At 43.4% G+C, this 18,933-nt stretch overlaps 1 protein-coding gene and 1 long non-coding RNA gene across 5 annotated transcripts in view; one reads left to right on the top strand and one right to left on the bottom strand.

Moving 5' to 3' along the window:
* Positions 1–3,707, bottom strand: part of LOC115177787 (uncharacterized) — a 14,823-nt gene extending 11,116 nt beyond the window's left edge. Inside the window, exon 1 of one of the 3 annotated variants that reach the window (XR_003872500.1) lies at positions 3,623–3,707. This is a non-coding gene — a long non-coding RNA (uncharacterized LOC115177787). Of the gene's footprint in view, positions 1–3,491 lie in introns of all 3 variants that reach the window. The other 2 variants (XR_003872501.1, XR_003872502.1) reach the window with 2 other exon arrangements.
* LOC115177785 (UTP--glucose-1-phosphate uridylyltransferase-like) lies at positions 1,260–18,832 on the top strand. 2 transcript variants are annotated; one of them, XM_029738744.1, is made up of 10 exons: positions 1,260–1,435; positions 3,658–3,773; positions 8,212–8,319; positions 15,191–15,376; positions 16,037–16,170; positions 16,535–16,832; positions 17,166–17,363; positions 17,615–17,857; positions 18,024–18,128; positions 18,301–18,832. In XM_029738744.1, exons 2-10 carry the CDS (start codon positions 3,675–3,677, stop codon positions 18,406–18,408), a joined length of 1,479 nt encoding a protein of 492 aa, XP_029594604.1. In that variant the 5' UTR covers positions 1,260–1,435; positions 3,658–3,674; the 3' UTR covers positions 18,409–18,832. The 2 variants fall into 2 exon arrangements, with proteins under 2 accessions (XP_029594604.1, XP_029594603.1); XM_029738743.1 differs by lacking the exon at positions 1,260–1,435 and adding an exon at positions 2,393–2,664.
* Positions 18,833–18,933: the final 101 nt, after the last annotated feature.

Genomic DNA, 18,933 nt, shown 5'->3' on the forward strand with positions numbered 1-18,933 from the left:
AACTCCAACACCATTAAGTTTGCTGATGACAACAGTGGCAGGCCTGATCACCGACAACAATGAGACAGCCTATAAGGAGGAGGTCAGAGAACTGGCAGTGTGGTGCCAGGACAACAACCTCTTCCTCAACATGAGCAAGACAAAGGGGCTGATCGTGGACTACAGGAAAAGATGGGCCGAACAGGCTCCCATTCAACATCGACGGGGCTGTAGTGGAGCGGGTCGGGAGTTTCAAGTTCCTTGGTGTCCACATCACCAATGAACTATCATGGTCCAAACACACCAAGACACACTATTCCCCCTCAGGAGACTGAAAAGATTTGGCATGGGTCCCCAGATCCTCAAAAAGTTTGATAGCTGCACCATCGAGAGCATCCCGACTGGTTGAATCACCGCTTGGTATGTCAACTTCTCGGCATCTAACCGTAAGGCGCTACAGAGGATAGTGCGTACGGCCCAGTTCATCACTGGGGCCAAGCTTCCTGCCATCCAGAACCTATATAATAGGCGGTGTCAGACACAAGCCCATAAAATTGTCAGACTCCAGTCACCCAAGTCATAGACTGTTTTCTCTGCTACCGCACGGCAAGCAGTACCGGAGCGCCAAGTCTAGGACCAAAAGGCTCCTTAACAGCTTCTACCCCCAAGCTGAACAATTAATCAAATGGCCACTGGACTATTTACATTGACACCCCCACTTCCCCTCCATTTGTTTTATACACTGCTGCTACTCGCTGTTTATTATCTATGCATAGGCACATCACCCCTACCTATGTGCAAATTACCTCAACTAACCTGTACCCCAGCACACTGACTCGGTACTGGTACCCCCTATATATAGCATCGTATATATAGCACTTTTTATTATTTTTTACTTTGGTTTATTTGGTAAATATTTTCTTAACTCTTCTTGAACTGGTTAAGGGCTTGTAAGTAAGCATTTCACCGTAAGGTCTATTCGGCGCATGTGACAAATAAAGTTTGATTTGATTAGGTAATTTGTCATTCATTTCATTTAAGAGTAATGCTTTTTATTTTGATGGAGAGCCTTTGTTAGAAAAATATTTTTAATAGATTAATAAACTGTAGAGACAAATTATCCACAGTCAGCGAGAAAGTCGGAAGCCCTCAGGTCCACCCTCGTGAACAAGATTCTGATTGGGGTAAGTGGATTTTCGCATGCTTTGATTGGCCACTGACTCACCAATCGTTTGCCCTCATTAACTGGCCTGTCAAGAAGTCAACTTCGACATTTCCGGTTTTAATTTGGCATCGCGTGGTGCAAGAAACCTGTCAAAAATAAATATTCTCCTCAGGACGGTGACAATGTACATTTTAAAGTGTTAATTTTTTCACAGGACGAAACCCAGCTCGCTAAAGTAGCCAAGCACCTTGGAGTTCTTTGGTGGATTGATATCAAAATAATTTTCATCAGGTGGGTAGCCAATGCAATGAACGACGTTTGAAACATTATGCTTGAAAACGTGGTGCTTGTGATGTAAAATGCACTACTAGAGCCTTTTAAACAAAAACATTGCCTGCTGGCATGGATATTTTAGTTGCTACCGCTGCTGCATAATGGCTAGCTTGCCCTTGCCACTTCGTCTCCCAAGTTTACCGGCGCATGTAGTCAAGATAGCGAATCGTGTGGCTAAAGTCAATCCAGGGTCAAATTAATCAATACAAATAATGTATGAACCATACTCCAGCGTGCCAAACAGCCGCCTGTTAACGGCGGGGTAGGTCCAGCCATGCTATTCAAGAAACTGCGTTATGGGGAAATGTGGACAAATCATGTATTTGCCTCTAACGTAACATATTTGGCCACGAGTATATGCGTGTTCCATAATAAATTAACTCCATATTCTATTTAATTCCTAGCTCTCTCGGCTGCTTGCTGTGCTATAGGTCTGCGTGTTGGTACTGTAGCCTACATATAAAAACATCGGACTTATCAAATAACGTCAGGCGGTCTAATGCAATGCATCTCAGTGCTAGAGGTGTCACTACAGACCCTGGTTCGAATCCAGGCTGTATCACAACCGGCCGCGATTGGGAGTCCGGGTTTGGCGCACAATTGCCCCAGCGTCGTCCGGGTTTGGCCGGGGTAGGCCGTCATTGTAAATAAGAATTCGTTCTTAACTGACTTCCCTAGTAGTTCCGTTGGTGAGATATTTTGCTATTGTTTCCTGCTAAAGAGCGGTCGTTACTCGCTACCACATCCACGAAGTCATAAACCCCGCCTATTTCTACAATTGTTCTTCTTAAATTAGGATTTTAAACCTAAACCACACTGCTAACCTTAAATTAACACACAAAAAAAAAACTTTTTTTTTTTCTTCAGGAATTTTGACGATGTAGCTTTGGGTTTGTGTGGCTGTGCTATCTAGTGGAAACCCAAAAGAGGTGGGAGAACTGAGAATGGGTGGTGTCGGGTGTACTGATGGATTGATACATTGTTTCTTGGGACTGTAGTTCATTTTCTCAAGCGCGAGTGGCTGGTGTCAAGCCATTGATGTTTATCTTTTATTGAACCGTGTCTAATATTTGCTGGCAAATTACAGAAGACTATCGAAGGCTATAGGCTAGGCTTTTGGGATCTTATTTGGAGAAATTTTCTTGGCACATATTTTGTCATACGTCCAAAGATGTCTGTTTTGGATGGTAAGTTTTCTGTACCTGTCTGTAATGAATCGGATAGCTACTTTCCCATTGCTATTGATTGGTCTTGACAGTTATCTTTTCCATGACTATAAGTCACTTCTTGACTTCTTTTTAGTTTGTAATGATTTCAACTTTTTCGAACGCAGTGCATTCTTTTTACTTATCTATATTTCTGATGTCTTGAATTTAGGCTACTGAGAATGTAGATTTCACCACATCGGTATTATGCAATACTGGGAATTGAAAAATTAGGCTACCAATCTCTTAGTGGGGGATATTTTCATCTTGAGTGATTTGCATGTCAATTGTACCCAGAGCTTGGTTGCAGCTATATTTATATTTTATAACATAATAAAACCTGTATAGAACACAGGGTGAACAAATCACAATTGACTGGTTCAATAATGGAGGGGCAGGTAGCCTAGCTGTTACCGAAAGGTCGCTGGTTCGAATCTCTGAGCCGACTAGGTGAAGAAATCTCTGTGCCCTTAGGCAAGGCACTTAACCCTAATTGCTCCTATAAGTCGCTCTGGACAGTACATCTGCTAAATGACTTTTAAAAAATATCTAATAATATTGACCCAATAGGCTTGACTTGGTCATGGCATAATGGATATAGGAAGAAAATTCTAGATGTCCATTAAAATAGATCAATAAGCCAACATGTGGGTAGACATTTGCATGGCATCATATGTAACGATGTTCCATTTCACCTATTGTAAAATAATGTGGTGCTTGCTTATTAATGACTAGAAGCTGCCTCGCTCATTAGAACACAGGCATGCAGTGGTTTCAAGAAGGCTATGACTGAACGTCTTTAAACTGACCTTATCCTCCGTCTGATAGTTTTGAATTGTTCCAGCAGAATGAACGAACTAGCCCTCTCCCTTTCATTCTCTCCTTTGGTCTCATACTCTGATTGTTTCGAATGGTTCAAGCGGACTGAATGATGAAATACCTCTGTCGCTTTCTTTTTCTCCTTTCTCCCGGGAGATATCAGCAAAGCCGGGATGGCAGAGTTTCAGGAGAAGCTGCGGCTGCAGCATGAGACCTCCATGCACAAAGAGCTGGAGAAGCTGCTGACCACAGCCAAGGGGGCTGAGCAGGAGGTGGGCCAGGGGTTTGGAGCGAGAGTACCTGGTGCATGTTTGTGGATCCAGGGTGGTTGTTTTGGAGGAGTGAGGAAATGTCTTGGCATGCTGGACTGAGTTCTGAGAGGGTAACAGGATGGTGAATGACCTGTGTGTCTCTCGATGGGTCAAACACAGATGCACACACTTCACGATTTCACAACATGGATTCACTCTTTCTACCTCTTTCTGCTCCTCTCCCCATTTTGTTCACCTCCCCACTCTTTGCCCCCCTGTTTACTTTAATCCCCAGCAGGCTTGATGTTAAACCCTTTCTCTATATATGATGTAGGCCATACATTCCCACAGAAATCATTGTCACTTTTCCTCACCACTGAGCCCTCACCATACAAAGCATCAGCTATTACCATGCCATCCAACAAGCACAGCGCACAACCCATCAAAACAACCCATTTGACCAGAAACTGGAAAGACAATTCTCCTCCCTGCTTAGCAAACAGTTTGTATGCAGTTAGCATTGCTACTGCTAACTACAGCATTGGCATGATGGCAAAAGCTTACAAGATAATAATTCCCACTCCTGGTTTCACTTCAAACACAACACATTAAAGTTAGATTGCGGAGGGGGGAGAAACGCAATTAAAACCCACTAAGGAGCCCGGAGGGTTGAGGAACGAACAGTGAGAGGGCTAGGTGGGAGATCTAATGATTTTCCCAATGGGGGCATTTAGAACACACTGAACCGAAATGTACATGAAAGCCATTAAGCAAAGGTCAGAAAGAAGGGTTGCAGGCAGAATGCTTTGATTATAGGGAGTGGGCAGGAGAGGATGAAAGTCTACGCTTCACCAAACAGACTTCATCAACAGACTAGATAAATAATGATGCATATCTTTTGGAATAGAAATATTGAGTTCAGATTAGAGGTCGACCGATTAATCGGAATGGCCGAATAATTAGGGCCGATTTCAAGTTTTCGAAATCGGTATTTTTGGATGCCGATTTGGGCGTGTTTTTTTATTGAATTATTTTTTTACACCTTTATTTAACTAGGCAAGTCAGTTAAGAACACATTCTTATTTTCAATGACGGCCTAGGAACGGTGGGTTAACTGCCTTGTTCAGGGGCAGAACGACAGATTTTTACCTTGTCTGCTCGGGGATTCAATCTTGCAACCTTACGGTTAGCTAGTCCAGCGTTCTAACCACCTGCTTTACATTGCACTCCACGAGGAGCCTGCCTGTTACGCGAATGCAGTAAGAAGCCAAGGTAAGTTTCTAGCTAGCATTAAACTTATCTTATAAAAAACAATCAATCAATCATAATCACTAGTTAACTACACATGGTTGATGATATTACTAGTTTATCTAGCCTGTCCTGCATTGCATATAATCGCTTAAGTACACGTTGCTCCAATGTGTACCTAACCATAAACATCAATGCCTTAAAATCAATACACAAGAATATATTTTCAAACCTGCCTATTTAGTTAATATTGCCTGCTAACATGAATTTATTTTAACTAGGGAAAATGTGTCACTTCTCTTGCAACAGAGTATATGCAGCAGTTTGGGCCGCCTGGCTCGTTGCGAACTGTGAAGACTATTTCTTCCTAACAAAGACAGCCGACTTCACCAAACGGGGGATGATTTAACAAAAGCGCATTTGCGAAAAAAGCACAATCATTGCACAACTGTACCTAACCATAAACATCAATGCCTTTCTTAAAATCAATACACAGAAGTGTATATTTTTAAACCTGCATATTTAGCTAAAAGAAATCCAGCAGGCAATATTAACCAGGTGAAATTGTGTCACTTCTCTTGCGTTCATTGCACCAGAGTCAGGGTATATGCAACAGTTTGGGCCGCCTGGCTCGTTGCGAACTAATTTGCCAGAATTCTACGTAATTATGACGTAACATTGAAGGTTGTGCAATGTAACAGGAATATTTAGACTTAGGGATGCCACCCGTTAGATAAAATACGTAACAGTTCTGTATTTCACTGAAAGGAAAAACGTTTTGTTTTCGAGATGATAGTTTCCGGATTCGTCCATATTAATGACCTAAGGCTCGTATTTCCGTGTGTTTTATAATTAAGTCTATGATCTGATAGAGCAGTCTGACTGAGCGGTGGTAGGCAGCAGCAGGCTCGTAAGCATTCATTCAAACAGCACTTTCGTGCGTTTTGCCAGCTGTGCTTCAAGCATTGTGCTGTTTATGACTTCAAGCCTATCAACTCCCAAGATTGGGCTGGTGTAACCGATGTGAAATGGCTAGCTAGTTAGCGGGTTGTGCGCTAAGAGCGTTTCAAACGTCACTCGCTCTGAGACTTGGGAGTGGTTGTTCCCCTTGCTCTACATGGGTAACGCTGCTTCGAGGGTGGCTGTTGTCGATGTGTGCCTGGTTCGAGCCCAGGTAGGAGCGAGGAGAGGGACGGAAGCTATACTGTTACACTGGCAATACTAAAGTGCCTATAAGAACATCCAATAGTCAAAGGTATATGAAATTCAAATCGTATAGAGAAATAGTCCTATAATTCCTATAAAAACTACAACCTAAAACTTCTTACCTGGGAATATTGAAGACTCATGTTAAAAGGAACCACCAGCTTTCATATGTTCTGAGCAAGGAACTTAAACATTAGCTTTTTTACATGGCACATATTGCACTTTTCATTTCTTCTCCAACACTTAGTTTTTGCATTATTTAAACCAAATTGAACATGTTTCATTATTTATTTGAGGCTAAATTGATTTTATTGATGTATTAAGTTAAAATAAGTGTTCATTCAGTATTGTTGTAATTGTCATTATTACAAATAAATGCCCAAAAAATCTGCCGGTTAATTGGTATCGGCTTTTTTTTTGAGGTCCTCCAATAATCGGTATCGGCATTGAAAAATCATAGTTGGTCGACCTCTAGTTCAGATGTAGCTTATATGGCACATCCACAACTGCGTATGCTGCTATAGGTTTGGTCAGGCCAGCGTTTTCTTGAATAACCTCCGCCAGCTCCATTTGATTTGGTCTAGGTGTCATAATACCCATAAAACCAGGGAAATGGTTCCAATTGTTTTTCTATTCATTTTTCCCATAGGGGATTTTAGAAGCACTTAAAATAAGGGATGTTTCATGTAGTCTTACACTGGTGTGACGCTTTGATACCAATGTAAATCTCTCTTGGACTTGGTGACTTCTCAATAAGTTCGGCTGGATTTACTCTCAAATTCGAAAATGCTAATTAGCATCAAAGTAGACATCATGCAAAACTACAAATCCCTGGAAGCTCCTGCACGTCATCGCTAGCTGACACCTTTGTTATTAACAGGTATTGTGTCAATTTTAAAACTTGCACAAGACGGTTCACAGAATTGTCCATTTAAAGAAATGTAGCCAATTTATTCATTACTACATTTAGCTAACATTAGATAACTAATCCACATTTTCTTACCTTTGCCTCAATTCAGCGGTCTCGTCCAGATCATGTCATTTGTAGTTCTTTATGACAGCCACATTGGCAGCTAATTAGCGTTTCATTGGGGGGGGGTAAATACAGGTGAATATATTGATAAGTCACCTTGTCTTAGATGTTTTACATGGTTATCAAAACCATTTCCCTGTTTGACCACTAGGTTTTATGGCTCATACTGTGGTACTATATTCCAGTATAAGCACACCTGATTCAAATGTTTTACTAATCATCAGACTTTTTGGAGCCGACTGGAGGTGTGGCTCAGGGAACTCTTCTGGGCCCTCATCTCCCTTTCAGTCATTGACAGCGCAGGCCGGGATGTCGACAGTAGGTGGAAATTTGTTGAAGATCTAAATCTGGTCCCGTGCCCTCTCCTGATTGAGGGCCAGGAGCTCCAAGTGTGTGAAGATTTTAGGGGTAATGGTACAGAAAGACTTACAATGGGGCGAGCAGGTTGCTACTATGGTAACCAAGATCAACAGGAAACCCTTTGTCTTTCGCTGTCAGCCTCCTAAAAAATCTCAATTCAGAGTCTGGTTAACCCCTGACTGAATCACAGTGACAGGCAGGAACACCTGCAGCCAAAACAAACTGACTATACCAAAGTCTAGTTTACCAATCCTATATTTCTGCTCATTGGTTAATTATTCTCTTTGGGACGTTACTGATTTAGATTTTTGTAAAAAATATATATATATAAATAAATGTTGCTCATATCCATTAATATTTTGTATGCTCATGGATTTGTATTGAATTAGTTGAATCAGGTGTGCTGATTCTGGAATACATCAAATAAATGGAGATGGCTGAAGTTACTAGAGGTTTGGGAGATACTGTTTTAGGCTTTAGTAATGTTCTGATTTCAACAGGGTGTCTTATCAAGCTATGTTTTGTGAGAGGATTGGATGCCATTATGAATAAATTAGGATTTTGATCATTTGCTTCCATTCAGAGTCTGATCCTTGGCACTTTCTGTTTCAGATTTCCAAAAAGGACTTTGAGGGTTTTAAGAACCTCTTCCACAGATTCCTCCAGGTAAAAGGACCCTCTGTGAAATGGGACAAGATCCACAAGCCCCCAGAGGATCTGGTGAGTAGTTCGGTTTTAACCCTGGTTGTCTACACGCCACAAGCTGAAAGCTCAGGCATTTGTTATTTGCATAAGAAATTACAAGATATTGTCATACTGATCAGCCTATGTCTAAAAATGGTTCCCTTCCTTACCATTGGAAATCCATTGTTTCTGCAGGTGCAGACCTATTTTCATGTTGCCCCTCTTGTACAAGGGATTATCTGACCTGTAGTTTCTTTTGTTTTTAAATCAACTTTGTTGCATGTTTAGTGCTAGTCCACAAACTAAGGTCTCAGAAACACTGTTTTGAGTGTAGCATCTCTGTGTATGTTGGATGAGATTGGATCTCTAGGCCAAAGCCCTCTTCTACAATGAACATCCACACCCCCATCTGAGCAGATAGATGCCAACGCGGCTCCTTTCAACTGAACATGAGAGCTGTGGAGTTAGTGGCTGTCAAGTGACACTGGCTCTATGGGGGCAGAATGCTGTGGTCCTGTCGTCCTGCAGCAGACCAGGGGAGAGTCCGGGACAGAAAGCCCAGCCAAGCGCCAGTACACCGCCCCCATCCTCTCCCAGCTGACTGGAACATGTGAGGCTCCAGTCAGAGAGGGAGTGTTAGATCTGAAGGGTCACTGGGGTGTGGGCTTTTCCCAAGTCTAAACGTCTAAGAACTTAGCGGTTTTGAGTAGTGCTGGACAAGAGACTGCGCCTATGGTGACAGGAGGTAGACTCCGTTTAAAGGAAGGAGGGGAGAGTTTCAGGGAGACCTGGGCTGGAACCACTGACCCATGGAACACTTAGGCCACATGCAGAAAGGCTACATCCAGTTGGTATATAGTTGCACACGCTTGTTTGTGAGTCGATACATTCCCAAGCGCGTGAAGCCCACAGATCTTAATGAGTACGTAGTAAAGGATGGAAACAAGCACCCCACACCAACAGAACTGAAACGAGGTAACCAGATCCAAGAACACGGTGTGTAGCTATGGGCCAAAGCAAGCCAGCTATTTATCACCTGGGTGACATTTCAGTATCTCAGAGCCTGCCCCCCCCCTTCCCAAAATAACCTCTAGCTCATAGGTTACCTATAAATAGCCTGGCCTTTACAGCATTTGAAAGCACAGCCTTGAGGGAGCAGGATTCTGGCCTGGGGAGATATTTGGCTTACCCTGCCCCAAGCCCAAGTTCACTCTTTCTACCCATGTGCATGGGTGGGTGTGTAGGCCAATCTGCTCTAGCAGCCTCACTGTAGGACTGTCTTTGGACAGTCTTGTTTTGGGACGTGGTTCATGGTCACGACCATAAGGAGGGAATTTGAAACCGTATCTGGACTCGTTCCACACTTGTGACACAGAGACAGGTCACCTTGGAGACCTTGAGGTTAAGTTCAAACAACTCAGTTCTAAGTTCTTATGAGTTAAATCTCATGTTGTATTTCTTGTTATCGACAGAAGCTGTATGGCTCTGAAAGGGTTAATCGTTTATCTTATATAACAGTAATGTCAGTCTTGTGCAATAAATCTGCATAATATTGACTTGTGAGTTAATGTACCTAATTGAGTGAATCTCACAAACAGTCTATGCAAAGTAAAGTGGCTTTCTATTATTCGATGGATACTGTCTACTTCTCTACCAGATTCCCACAGATTCCCCATTCCCTCCCAGTTATGTAATTGCTCATAGGTCAATATTGCTTGTTCTGCAGAGATTGACTGTTTGAATGGTTGAAGTCCATGGCTGCTAATACGCACCTCGAGTTTGCAGTCACAATATTTAGTAGTTCTAATGCTCCATCAGCTAGCTAAGTGCATGGAAAGAACCCTACATTTTGAGTAGCCTAGTGAATAATACCGGCCCAAGAATGGAACCTTGGGGCACTACAGTATTTATTGGAAGCATTTCAGACATTGTACAATCAACCTGTACACATTTTTATTTGGTCGTTTTCCACATTCTAAAGGGATTATTCAGGTTCTTTGCTGTTTTACTCTAGTAAAACTCTAACTAATGAATAAGTGAGATATGCGTTTCCCCTTCTCTAAATCTAGTCCAGCTTGGACTGTCTTACTTTGGCCCAAACCACATTTCTTCCATGAATTAACTCGGTTAGATCCCCAGAAAACCATGGATTATCTGAACCCTTATGACTTTGAGCGACTGAAATTCTCTTGTATGATCACACAGGAAGCCAAATCAAATGTTCAAAAATTCTGTTTCCTAATAATGGGTGGATTTGCCTTTTTGTAAAGAGAACTACATAGCTCACAATGAAAGTAACCTGTGTCACCGAGAGTAATGGCACCTCACCTCAATAGCCCAGACTTGGGTAAACGCATCTTATTGCACTGTGTTATGACGGACGTTGGAGAACCCACACCTTCAAACGCTGTGGTCTTGGCTCCAACACAGCCATGAGACTGTTGTGTGTTGGGAAGGATCCCCATAAGGTAAGAAACATTTGGTATGTCTTCGAGAGCAAAATGTTCATGGTGATCATGGCAAGGAAACAAAACACGAAGCGTATTTAAATGATTTAGGAAAACAGCCTTAATGTTGTACACAAACGTCATTATGGTGTCATCCAGAGTCACGTTTATTTATTTTTCAAGCCATGGCACACAACATTGTACATATAGCAGGTTTTAAAAGACCAAAGTTTTTGTTCGGCTTCGTGTTTTCATGTTTGCCATGGAAAAATATCCCAATGCTGGTATCATCCCCAGTGGTGTGTATTCATGATGCCAAGGGAAGCCAGGCTTACCCCAAAAATGTACCAACATTTCCATCAATTCGCAAGACGCTGAATGTATCTCACCAGAGAAAGCATACGAGCGAGTGAAACAGTGCCCCTCTGTGTAGACCATCTATCTGATGCTGTCTGGTCAAAAAGAGTATGACATTGTTGCCACCCGTAGCATTGAATGCAAGGGAAGCCAGCGAGCATTTGGCCTCCCTTGATCAAAAAAGAAAAAAGTATGGCTATTTTAATCAGCGAACTGAACTATGAATGGTCCTGGCACACCAACAAAAAGTGTCAAGGGAAGTCTATTTGGATTTGGCTTCACTCCAATCACATCAAGAGCAATACATCATTGACAGAAACTTGATTTGTTTAATCTTGTGTTGTCCTCCAGTGGCTAGCTAGCTAAAATTGACCCTTTCCTATACTGAACAAAAATATAAATGCAACATGCAACAATTTTACTGAGTTACAGTTCATATAAGGAAATCAGTCAGTTGAAATAAATTCATTAGGCCCTAATCTATGGATTTCACATGACTGGGCAGGGGCGCAAATACTCCTCAGTTTCATCAGATGGCTGGTCTCAGACAATCACGCAGGTGAAGAAGTCGAATGAGGTCCTGGGCTGACATGCTTAATGTGGTCTGCAGTTGTGAGGCCGGTTGGAAGTAATGCCAAATTCTAAAATAATGACGTTGGAGGTGGCTTATGGTAGAGAAATGAACATTCAATTCCCTGGCAACAGCTCTGGTGGACATGCCTGCAGCCAGCATGCCAATTTCACACTCCCTCAACTTGAGACATCTGTGGCATTGTTGTGTGACAAAACTGCACATTTTAGTGGCTTAGCAAAAGGTGCACGGTGTAATGATCATGCTGTTTAATCAGCTTCTTGATATGCCACACCTGTCAGGTGGATGGATTATCTTGGTAAAGGAGAAATTCTCACTAACAGGAATGTAAACACATTTGTCCAACATTTTAAGAGAAATAAGCTTTTTGTGCATATGGAAAATGTCTGGAAGGTTTTATTTCAGCTCATGAAACCAACACTTTACATGTTCCATTTATATTTTTGTTCAGTGTAAATTAGCCATGGATGGAGAAGGATTTGGACTTGTGGTTTTAATTAATTCTCCGTACTGGCCAATGATTATAACGCTAATTCTGATCGAACCATAAATTCATACATTGTGCCCCATGTGCTCGATTTTTATACACCTGTCAGCAACGGGTGTGGCTGAAATAGCCGAATCCACTCATTTGAAGGGGTGTCCACTTGAAGGGGTGTCCATTTACTTTTGTGTGTATCACAAGGCGTATGAACGAACAGGTTATAGAGCAAACAAGGCAATTATCAGAAAATGTTGTAATGTGGCATTTATTTTCTGGTTTGGCTTCCCTAGTGATCTTACGCCGCTAATGATTGGACCGGCCCTAATCTTGATGTGACTTTCTGACATTAAACAGTTGTGAGGTCTTGGATATTGTAGAGCTTGGGCCAGTCTTTGGTAATGTCAAATGGGGACCAACATGAAGATTTAGCCTAAATGTTGTTTGTTAAATCCTTATTGAAGATTATTATAGCCTGTATGTCTTGAGGGAAGTATAATTGTAGAAAGATACGGCTCTCCAGACTCCTATTCATTTAAAAGGGGGCTATGTTTGTGGTGATAGTCAGTCTAATAGTAGTTGAGCTATAAAAGTGTTCTGAACCCTCTGCCACCTAACTCAGGTGAGCTTGTAGCTTCTGTCAATGGACCAATACGTGTCTTTTTAGTTTTTTCTTAAGGAGTTCCCTATTCCTGTGTCTTACACGTTGCTTCGTGTATTTTCCAATAGTCCATACACACTGAATACAGTACACACTGTCAAACAACAAATTGGGTTTGTTGGGAGAGTGCGTACAGTCTGCCTCTGTAGCCTATAGAGCCGTTTTCCCAGACAGTAGGCCTAGTCAGACTATTTATTTAATTTAACTAGGCCGTTAAGAACAAATTATTATTTACAATGATGGCCTACCCCGGCCTAACCCTAACCCGGACGACGCTGAGCCAATTGTGCGCTGCCCTATGGGACTCCCAATCACGACCGGTTGTGATACAGCCTGGAATTGAACCAGGGTCTGTAGGGACGCCTCTAGCACTGAGATGCAGTGCCTTAGACCGCTGTGCCACTCAGGAGTGACTAGTAAGAAGTAGCCCACCACTTTCAATGGTGAGTCTCAATTGAACATGTTTTTTAGTGCAGGACTAGGAATTCTCCTAATATGTCTGGTCCTGGAGAACACTGCCCACAGCATTGGGAAATCACATTTATAAGGTAGATTTGAAATGGCCTATCTGTGGGAAGACATTGTCAAGATACTGCGAGGCAGTTTGAGTTCCTTCATGGTCGCTCTCTCATCTCGATGGCTCGTCTCATGAAGGTGTGAGCGGTAAGGAAGAGGCCTGGCTGCCTGTTACCATGCCAACTCTGAAACTGTAGCCTCCCTCCGACGGTGCAGGAAGTGTGTGTGGAAAGGTAGTGCAGGAAGTGTCATCATACTCTCCTGCGTCTGTCTATGCATTTGAGGATGATGGGGTGTATGTAAGTTGAGAGTTGAAGGCAGAGTGTAACGGATTGTGTAAAAGTTAAGGTCTTGAGTGTGATACCACACACACACACAGTCTATAATTACTCCCTGTCCTTTTTTGTCCTCTTGTGTTGTACATCTGTCATCTTTCCATTTGCCAACAGCAGGGCCAGTAAAGGCCAGAGGGCATGTTCCTTCTCCCTGGGAATTATTCTAAATGGCTGGAAGTACAGGAAAGGAAATGGAAGTGAATAATACCCACAGTCTGACTATACCACATCTAGCTTACACTGTATTCAGTTCACAGTAAAACATACCATATTAAGTTTGCCCTTTTCTATTATGTAGGCTACCGCTGTACCTTGATGTAGGCCTACAATAATTAAATATAGTAGGCCTATTGTTTTTTCCTATTGGACAAATGTATGTCTATAGTTACTCCAGGCTTTCAGTTACTGCATGTGGAAGTTCACCCAGTGTGGTAACACACTAAAACTTGGCAAGAAATGCATTTTCTCTGCTTTTCTCTAACAAGTCGTTGCTTTGTATTTCGCCCCCGTGTGGTGTTAATAAAGCTCAGCTAGCCAATTTTACCCGTAAGTGACAAAATTGTATTTGAAAATGTATTCTGTCTGTTGTAGGCCTAAATGTTTTGTGGGTTTGTTGCATTTATAGGACAAGTGGGAGCATGGACACAAGCCACGCATTGCGAAGCTCTTTACCTTGACATATGCCTATTGATAGTTGGTCCACAGCAATGGCTTTTTCTGGACCCTTCAAGAGGCTCTGTGTTTTTAATTTGGCATGAAGATACCATATGTCATATTGATACACAAATAAAACGCTGACCAGATACATAGTTAACACCAGCGTCATCCTTTACCACTGATAACACTTTGTTACAGCCTTTGTGGCTGTCCCTCCTTTGTCGGGGGGGGGCATTTTCTGTAGGGGTGTTTTGTTCTCCCCTCAGTCCCTGTGTGAGGATGTACTTTATCTCCACCGCTCTGGGTTTTGACAGCTGTCGCCATGGCTTCACTGAACAGCACTGTTACATAATAGGAGTCTGGAGTGATGCCAGCTCCCCCCTCTCCACCCCTCCTATGCTCCAAAACAGAGCACACAACCCCCCCTCACCCTACCTTGAGCAACCCCAATACTGCCCCCCAGCTGTCACATGCTGAACTGAAGATCCAACTTTCACAGGGATTGATATAGAAGGTGGCTCTATTGCCCGGGGCAAGTGAACTGAGCAGTCGGCAAGTTGAGTCTTCTCTGTGGTTACCCCATTGGACAGGTGAATTATTTTATTGAAAATGACCAAACTGCAAAGCATTGTTGTAGCCTAAACAGAGTTCTTGATCCTCCCAATTGTTTAATTGAAAATCGGTCAATGTATCATTTCTGTGTAACTTAGTACTTTGTTAATGGAGGAACGTAGGGCCTGCACTGAAGCGTTGTAACATTGCCAGTCTGTGTGTAAACATCTATACATTTTTGGGCAAGTGACCATACTCTTCAGGCTACTCACAGTATCTGACCTGCACCTCTTTCCCTCCCTGTTGCAGATCCACCCCTATGACAAGATCAAGGCCCAGGGGCTGCCGGACAGCGTGGCGGCCAGCCTCAACAAGCTGGTGGTGGTCAAGCTCAACGGAGGCCTGGGCACCAGCATGGGCTGCAAGGGCCCCAAGAGTGTCATCAGTGTCCGCAATGAGAACACCTTCCTGGACCTCACCGTCCATCAGATAGAGGTAGAGGATAGGATATTATATTGTACTGTAGGATACAATTTTTGGTCTGAGAGAACATAACACTCAAAACAAAACATATACAAATATTCAGTATGAGACAATGTTAACTAGAGCTAGTTATTGTAGTACTAGATATTAATTTCTACATTAAACATAATTTAGGATGAAATGACAGTATGATAAGAAACTATTTGGGAGCCAAACTCCAGTCATAAAAATGCCTCCTGAGTGGTGCAGCGGTCTAAAGCACTGCAATGCTAGCTGCGTTACTACAGATCCTGGTTCGATACCAGGCTGTGTCACAGCTGGCTGCGACCGGGAAGAACCATGAGGTGACGCACAATTGGCCCAGGGTCGTCCGGGTTAGGGGAGGGTTTGGCCGGCCGGGGTGTCCTTGTCCCATCGCGCTCTAGCGACTTCTTCCTCCGACACATTGGTGCGGGTGGCTTCCGTGTTAAGTGTGCAGTGTGTCAAGAAGCAGTGTGGCTTGGCGGGGTTGTGTTTCGGAGGATGCACGGGTCTCGACCTTCGCCTCTCCCGAGTCCGTACGGGAGTTGCAGCGATGGGACAAGACTGTAACTACTATTTGGATATGACAAAATTGGGAAGAAAAAGGGGTTAAAAATAATAATACAAAAAAACAAATGCCTTCCCTCTCAGCACTTAAACAAGACATTCAACGTGGATGTGCCTCTTGTTCTCATGAACTCCTTCAACACCGACGAGGACACCAAGAAAATCCTGCAGAAGTACACACACCACCGGGTGCACATCCACACTTTCAACCAGAGCAGGTAACACACGCACACAGATGTCCGCACCTACACACCTGGGTTGTGTCCAGCAGGGCACACTGTTTTACAATGTAAAATCCTAATGAGCATTGCTCTTGGACAAGTTCAGGTACATTCCTGTTTCGAAACATTTTCTCTGTACTGGACATGATCCTGTTCTATTACGATCCTCCTTGACTCTTTCCTGAACATCCTCTCCCTCTTTTTACACTCATCCATCTCTCCTCCATCTCTCCATTTCACTCTCTTCTCACCTCTACCTCACTTGACAGGTTGTCATTGTAAATAAGAATCAGTTCTCATTGACTTACCTGTGTAGATAAAGGTAAATAACGTTATTAAAACTCTCCTCCTGCCCCTCTAGATACCCGAGGATCAACAAGGAGTCTCTGCTGCCCGTGGCAAAGGACCTGGGAATGCACGGCGACCACGCCGACGCCTGGTACCCGCCCGGCCACGGAGACATCTACGCCAGTTTCTACAACTCCGGCCTGCTGGACCAGCTGATCGCCGCGGGCAAGGAGTACATCTTCGTGTCCAACATAGACAACCTGGGCGCCACCGTGGACCTGTTCATCCTCAACCACCTGATGACGCAGCCCAAAGACAAGCGCTGCGAGTTCATCATGGAGGTCACGGACAAGACCCGTGCAGACGTCAAGGTGAGCAGAGGTTTGTGTGCTAGCTAGAAGCAGGCAAGGGGCACTGCAGCCCAGAGTACTGCTGGTTTTCCATTCTCCCTGGTGGTTCATTAAATTGTTAATGTCGCTGATGGTCAGAGTCCACCCACCTCGGCAGTATTTGGGGACCTTGGGGCTAAAGATATAAGACCGTTAAAAAGAGTGATAAAATGATCATGATGAAAGGGAATTCCCTACAATTGTATGATCCATTTTGCGATGTATTATACCTCAATGTAAAATGGCATACAGCCTACCATTTTTTAAATTTCCCGACTGCTCATGGTTCTGCCACGCCTCTCAATCTCTCCACAGGGTGGCACGCTGATCCAGTATGACGACAAGCTGCGTCTGCTGGAGATTGCCCAGGTGCCCAAAGCCCACGTGGACGAGTTCAAGTCGGTCACCAAGTTCAAGATCTTCAACACCAACAACCTTTGGATCTCCCTGGCCGCCATTAAGAGGCTGCACGAGAAGAACACCATGGACATGGAGATCATTGTCAACCCGAAGGTGAGGACAGGGGAAAGGCGAGTCTTTTAAATGAAAACTGGTATCTGTATCTAGAGTGGGTTTAGTTCGTAGCCTTGTGTTTTTAGGGTTTCCTTTGCTTTTACTCTTAACCATCCCATATGAATTCATATTTTTCGGATGGCTGTCACCCATGGCAACTCAACTACGATTAGATTTGCATAACGTTGAAATAGCCGCCACAAGCTCACTGAACGTTAGCGTCAATTACCCCTCAACTACCTCCTCCCCAGACGCTGGACGGTGGTCTGAACGTGATCCAGCTGGAAACAGCGGTGGGCGCCGCTATCAAGGCCTTCGACAACGCCCTGGGCGTCAACGTGCCCCGTAGCCGCTTCCTGCCCGTCAAGACCTCGTCGGACCTGCTGCTGGTCATGTCCAACCTCTACAGCCTGGACGCCGGCTCGCTCACCATGAGCAAGAAGAGGGAGTTCCCCTCCACGCCACACGTCAAGCTGGGCAGCTCTTTCACCAAGGTAATGGAACCAAAATTTAGATTAATGCATGTTGAGTCATTATGGCAGACATTTTGATTTTCTATACATTTGTGGGTCTTTTATTGAAGGAGGTAGTCATTCATATTTTATGGTTTGAATTGTTATAGGTTCTTGACAGTATATAAGTGACCTGTTATGGTTGCAGGTCCATGACTTCCTGACGAGGTTTGAGAGCATCCCAGACATGCTAGAACTGGATCACCTCACAGTGTCAGGAGACGTCACCTTTGGAAAGAATGTCTCTCTCAAGGTAAAGGCTTCATACCCAAAATGGTACCTCATTCCTATTGCATAGTATCTACTTAGAATAGAGAAAATTGATTTTGGGCTACTTTTGCTTGACATCTCTATCCAACTGTCGATGTTTTGTTGTATTTTGGGTTACATTTGTCTACGTCCCCTCCTCACTATCCATTCCACAGGGAACTGTCATCATTATTGCCAATCACGGAGATAGGATTGATATTCCTGCCGGAGCAGTGCTGGAAAACAAGATTGTATCTGGCAACCTGCGCATCCTCGACCACTAAGGCCTTCAGGACACAAGCCAGTTGCACAGACAAGAGACTCAAGGACAAACTATACCTAGGACTGTTTTAGAGCAAGAAAGGTTTTTTATCACTGTGATCGATCATTTATCTGCAGCTTACAAAGAAAGACTTGACCACAATCAGGGTAATTTTAATCAGATTAAAATGAGTGGGATGGTCCTCCTAATGAGCGTTGTGGTTCAGCACACCGTGCAAACACAAGGCTTCTGTTGGAAGCGAAAGCTGTTACAGGCTTCTAAGGCTGTGTTTACACAAGCAGCCCAATTCTGACAAAAGAGCTGAGCTAATTGGTGACAAGGCATATTAGTGGAAAAAGATCAGAATTGGGCTGCCTGTGTAAAAACAGCCTCTGTTGCAAATTCTGAGCCAACTTTGACCTGAATAAAGTGCAATATTGATTCAACGTGTCAGACCGGTCTTGATTTTAAAACTATTCTAGTTTAGTGGCAAATCACAATCATATAAAGGTGCGGCCTCTGAAGTGCCCATCTCAACACTCCAATG

The sequence above is a fragment of the Salmo trutta genome, chromosome 38 (genome assembly GCF_901001165.1).
Source record: "Salmo trutta chromosome 38, fSalTru1.1, whole genome shotgun sequence".
NCBI lineage: Eukaryota > Metazoa > Chordata > Actinopteri > Salmoniformes > Salmonidae > Salmo > Salmo trutta.

Coding starts and splice junctions, on each gene's coding strand:
- LOC115177785 (XM_029738743.1), top strand. Junction 8,320..15,190: donor ACAAGCCCCCAGAGGATCTG/GTGAGTAGTTCG, acceptor TCCCTGTTGCAG/ATCCACCCCTATGACAAGAT. Junction 17,858..18,023: donor TGGGCAGCTCTTTCACCAAG/GTAATGGAACCA, acceptor TTATGGTTGCAG/GTCCATGACTTCCTGACGAG.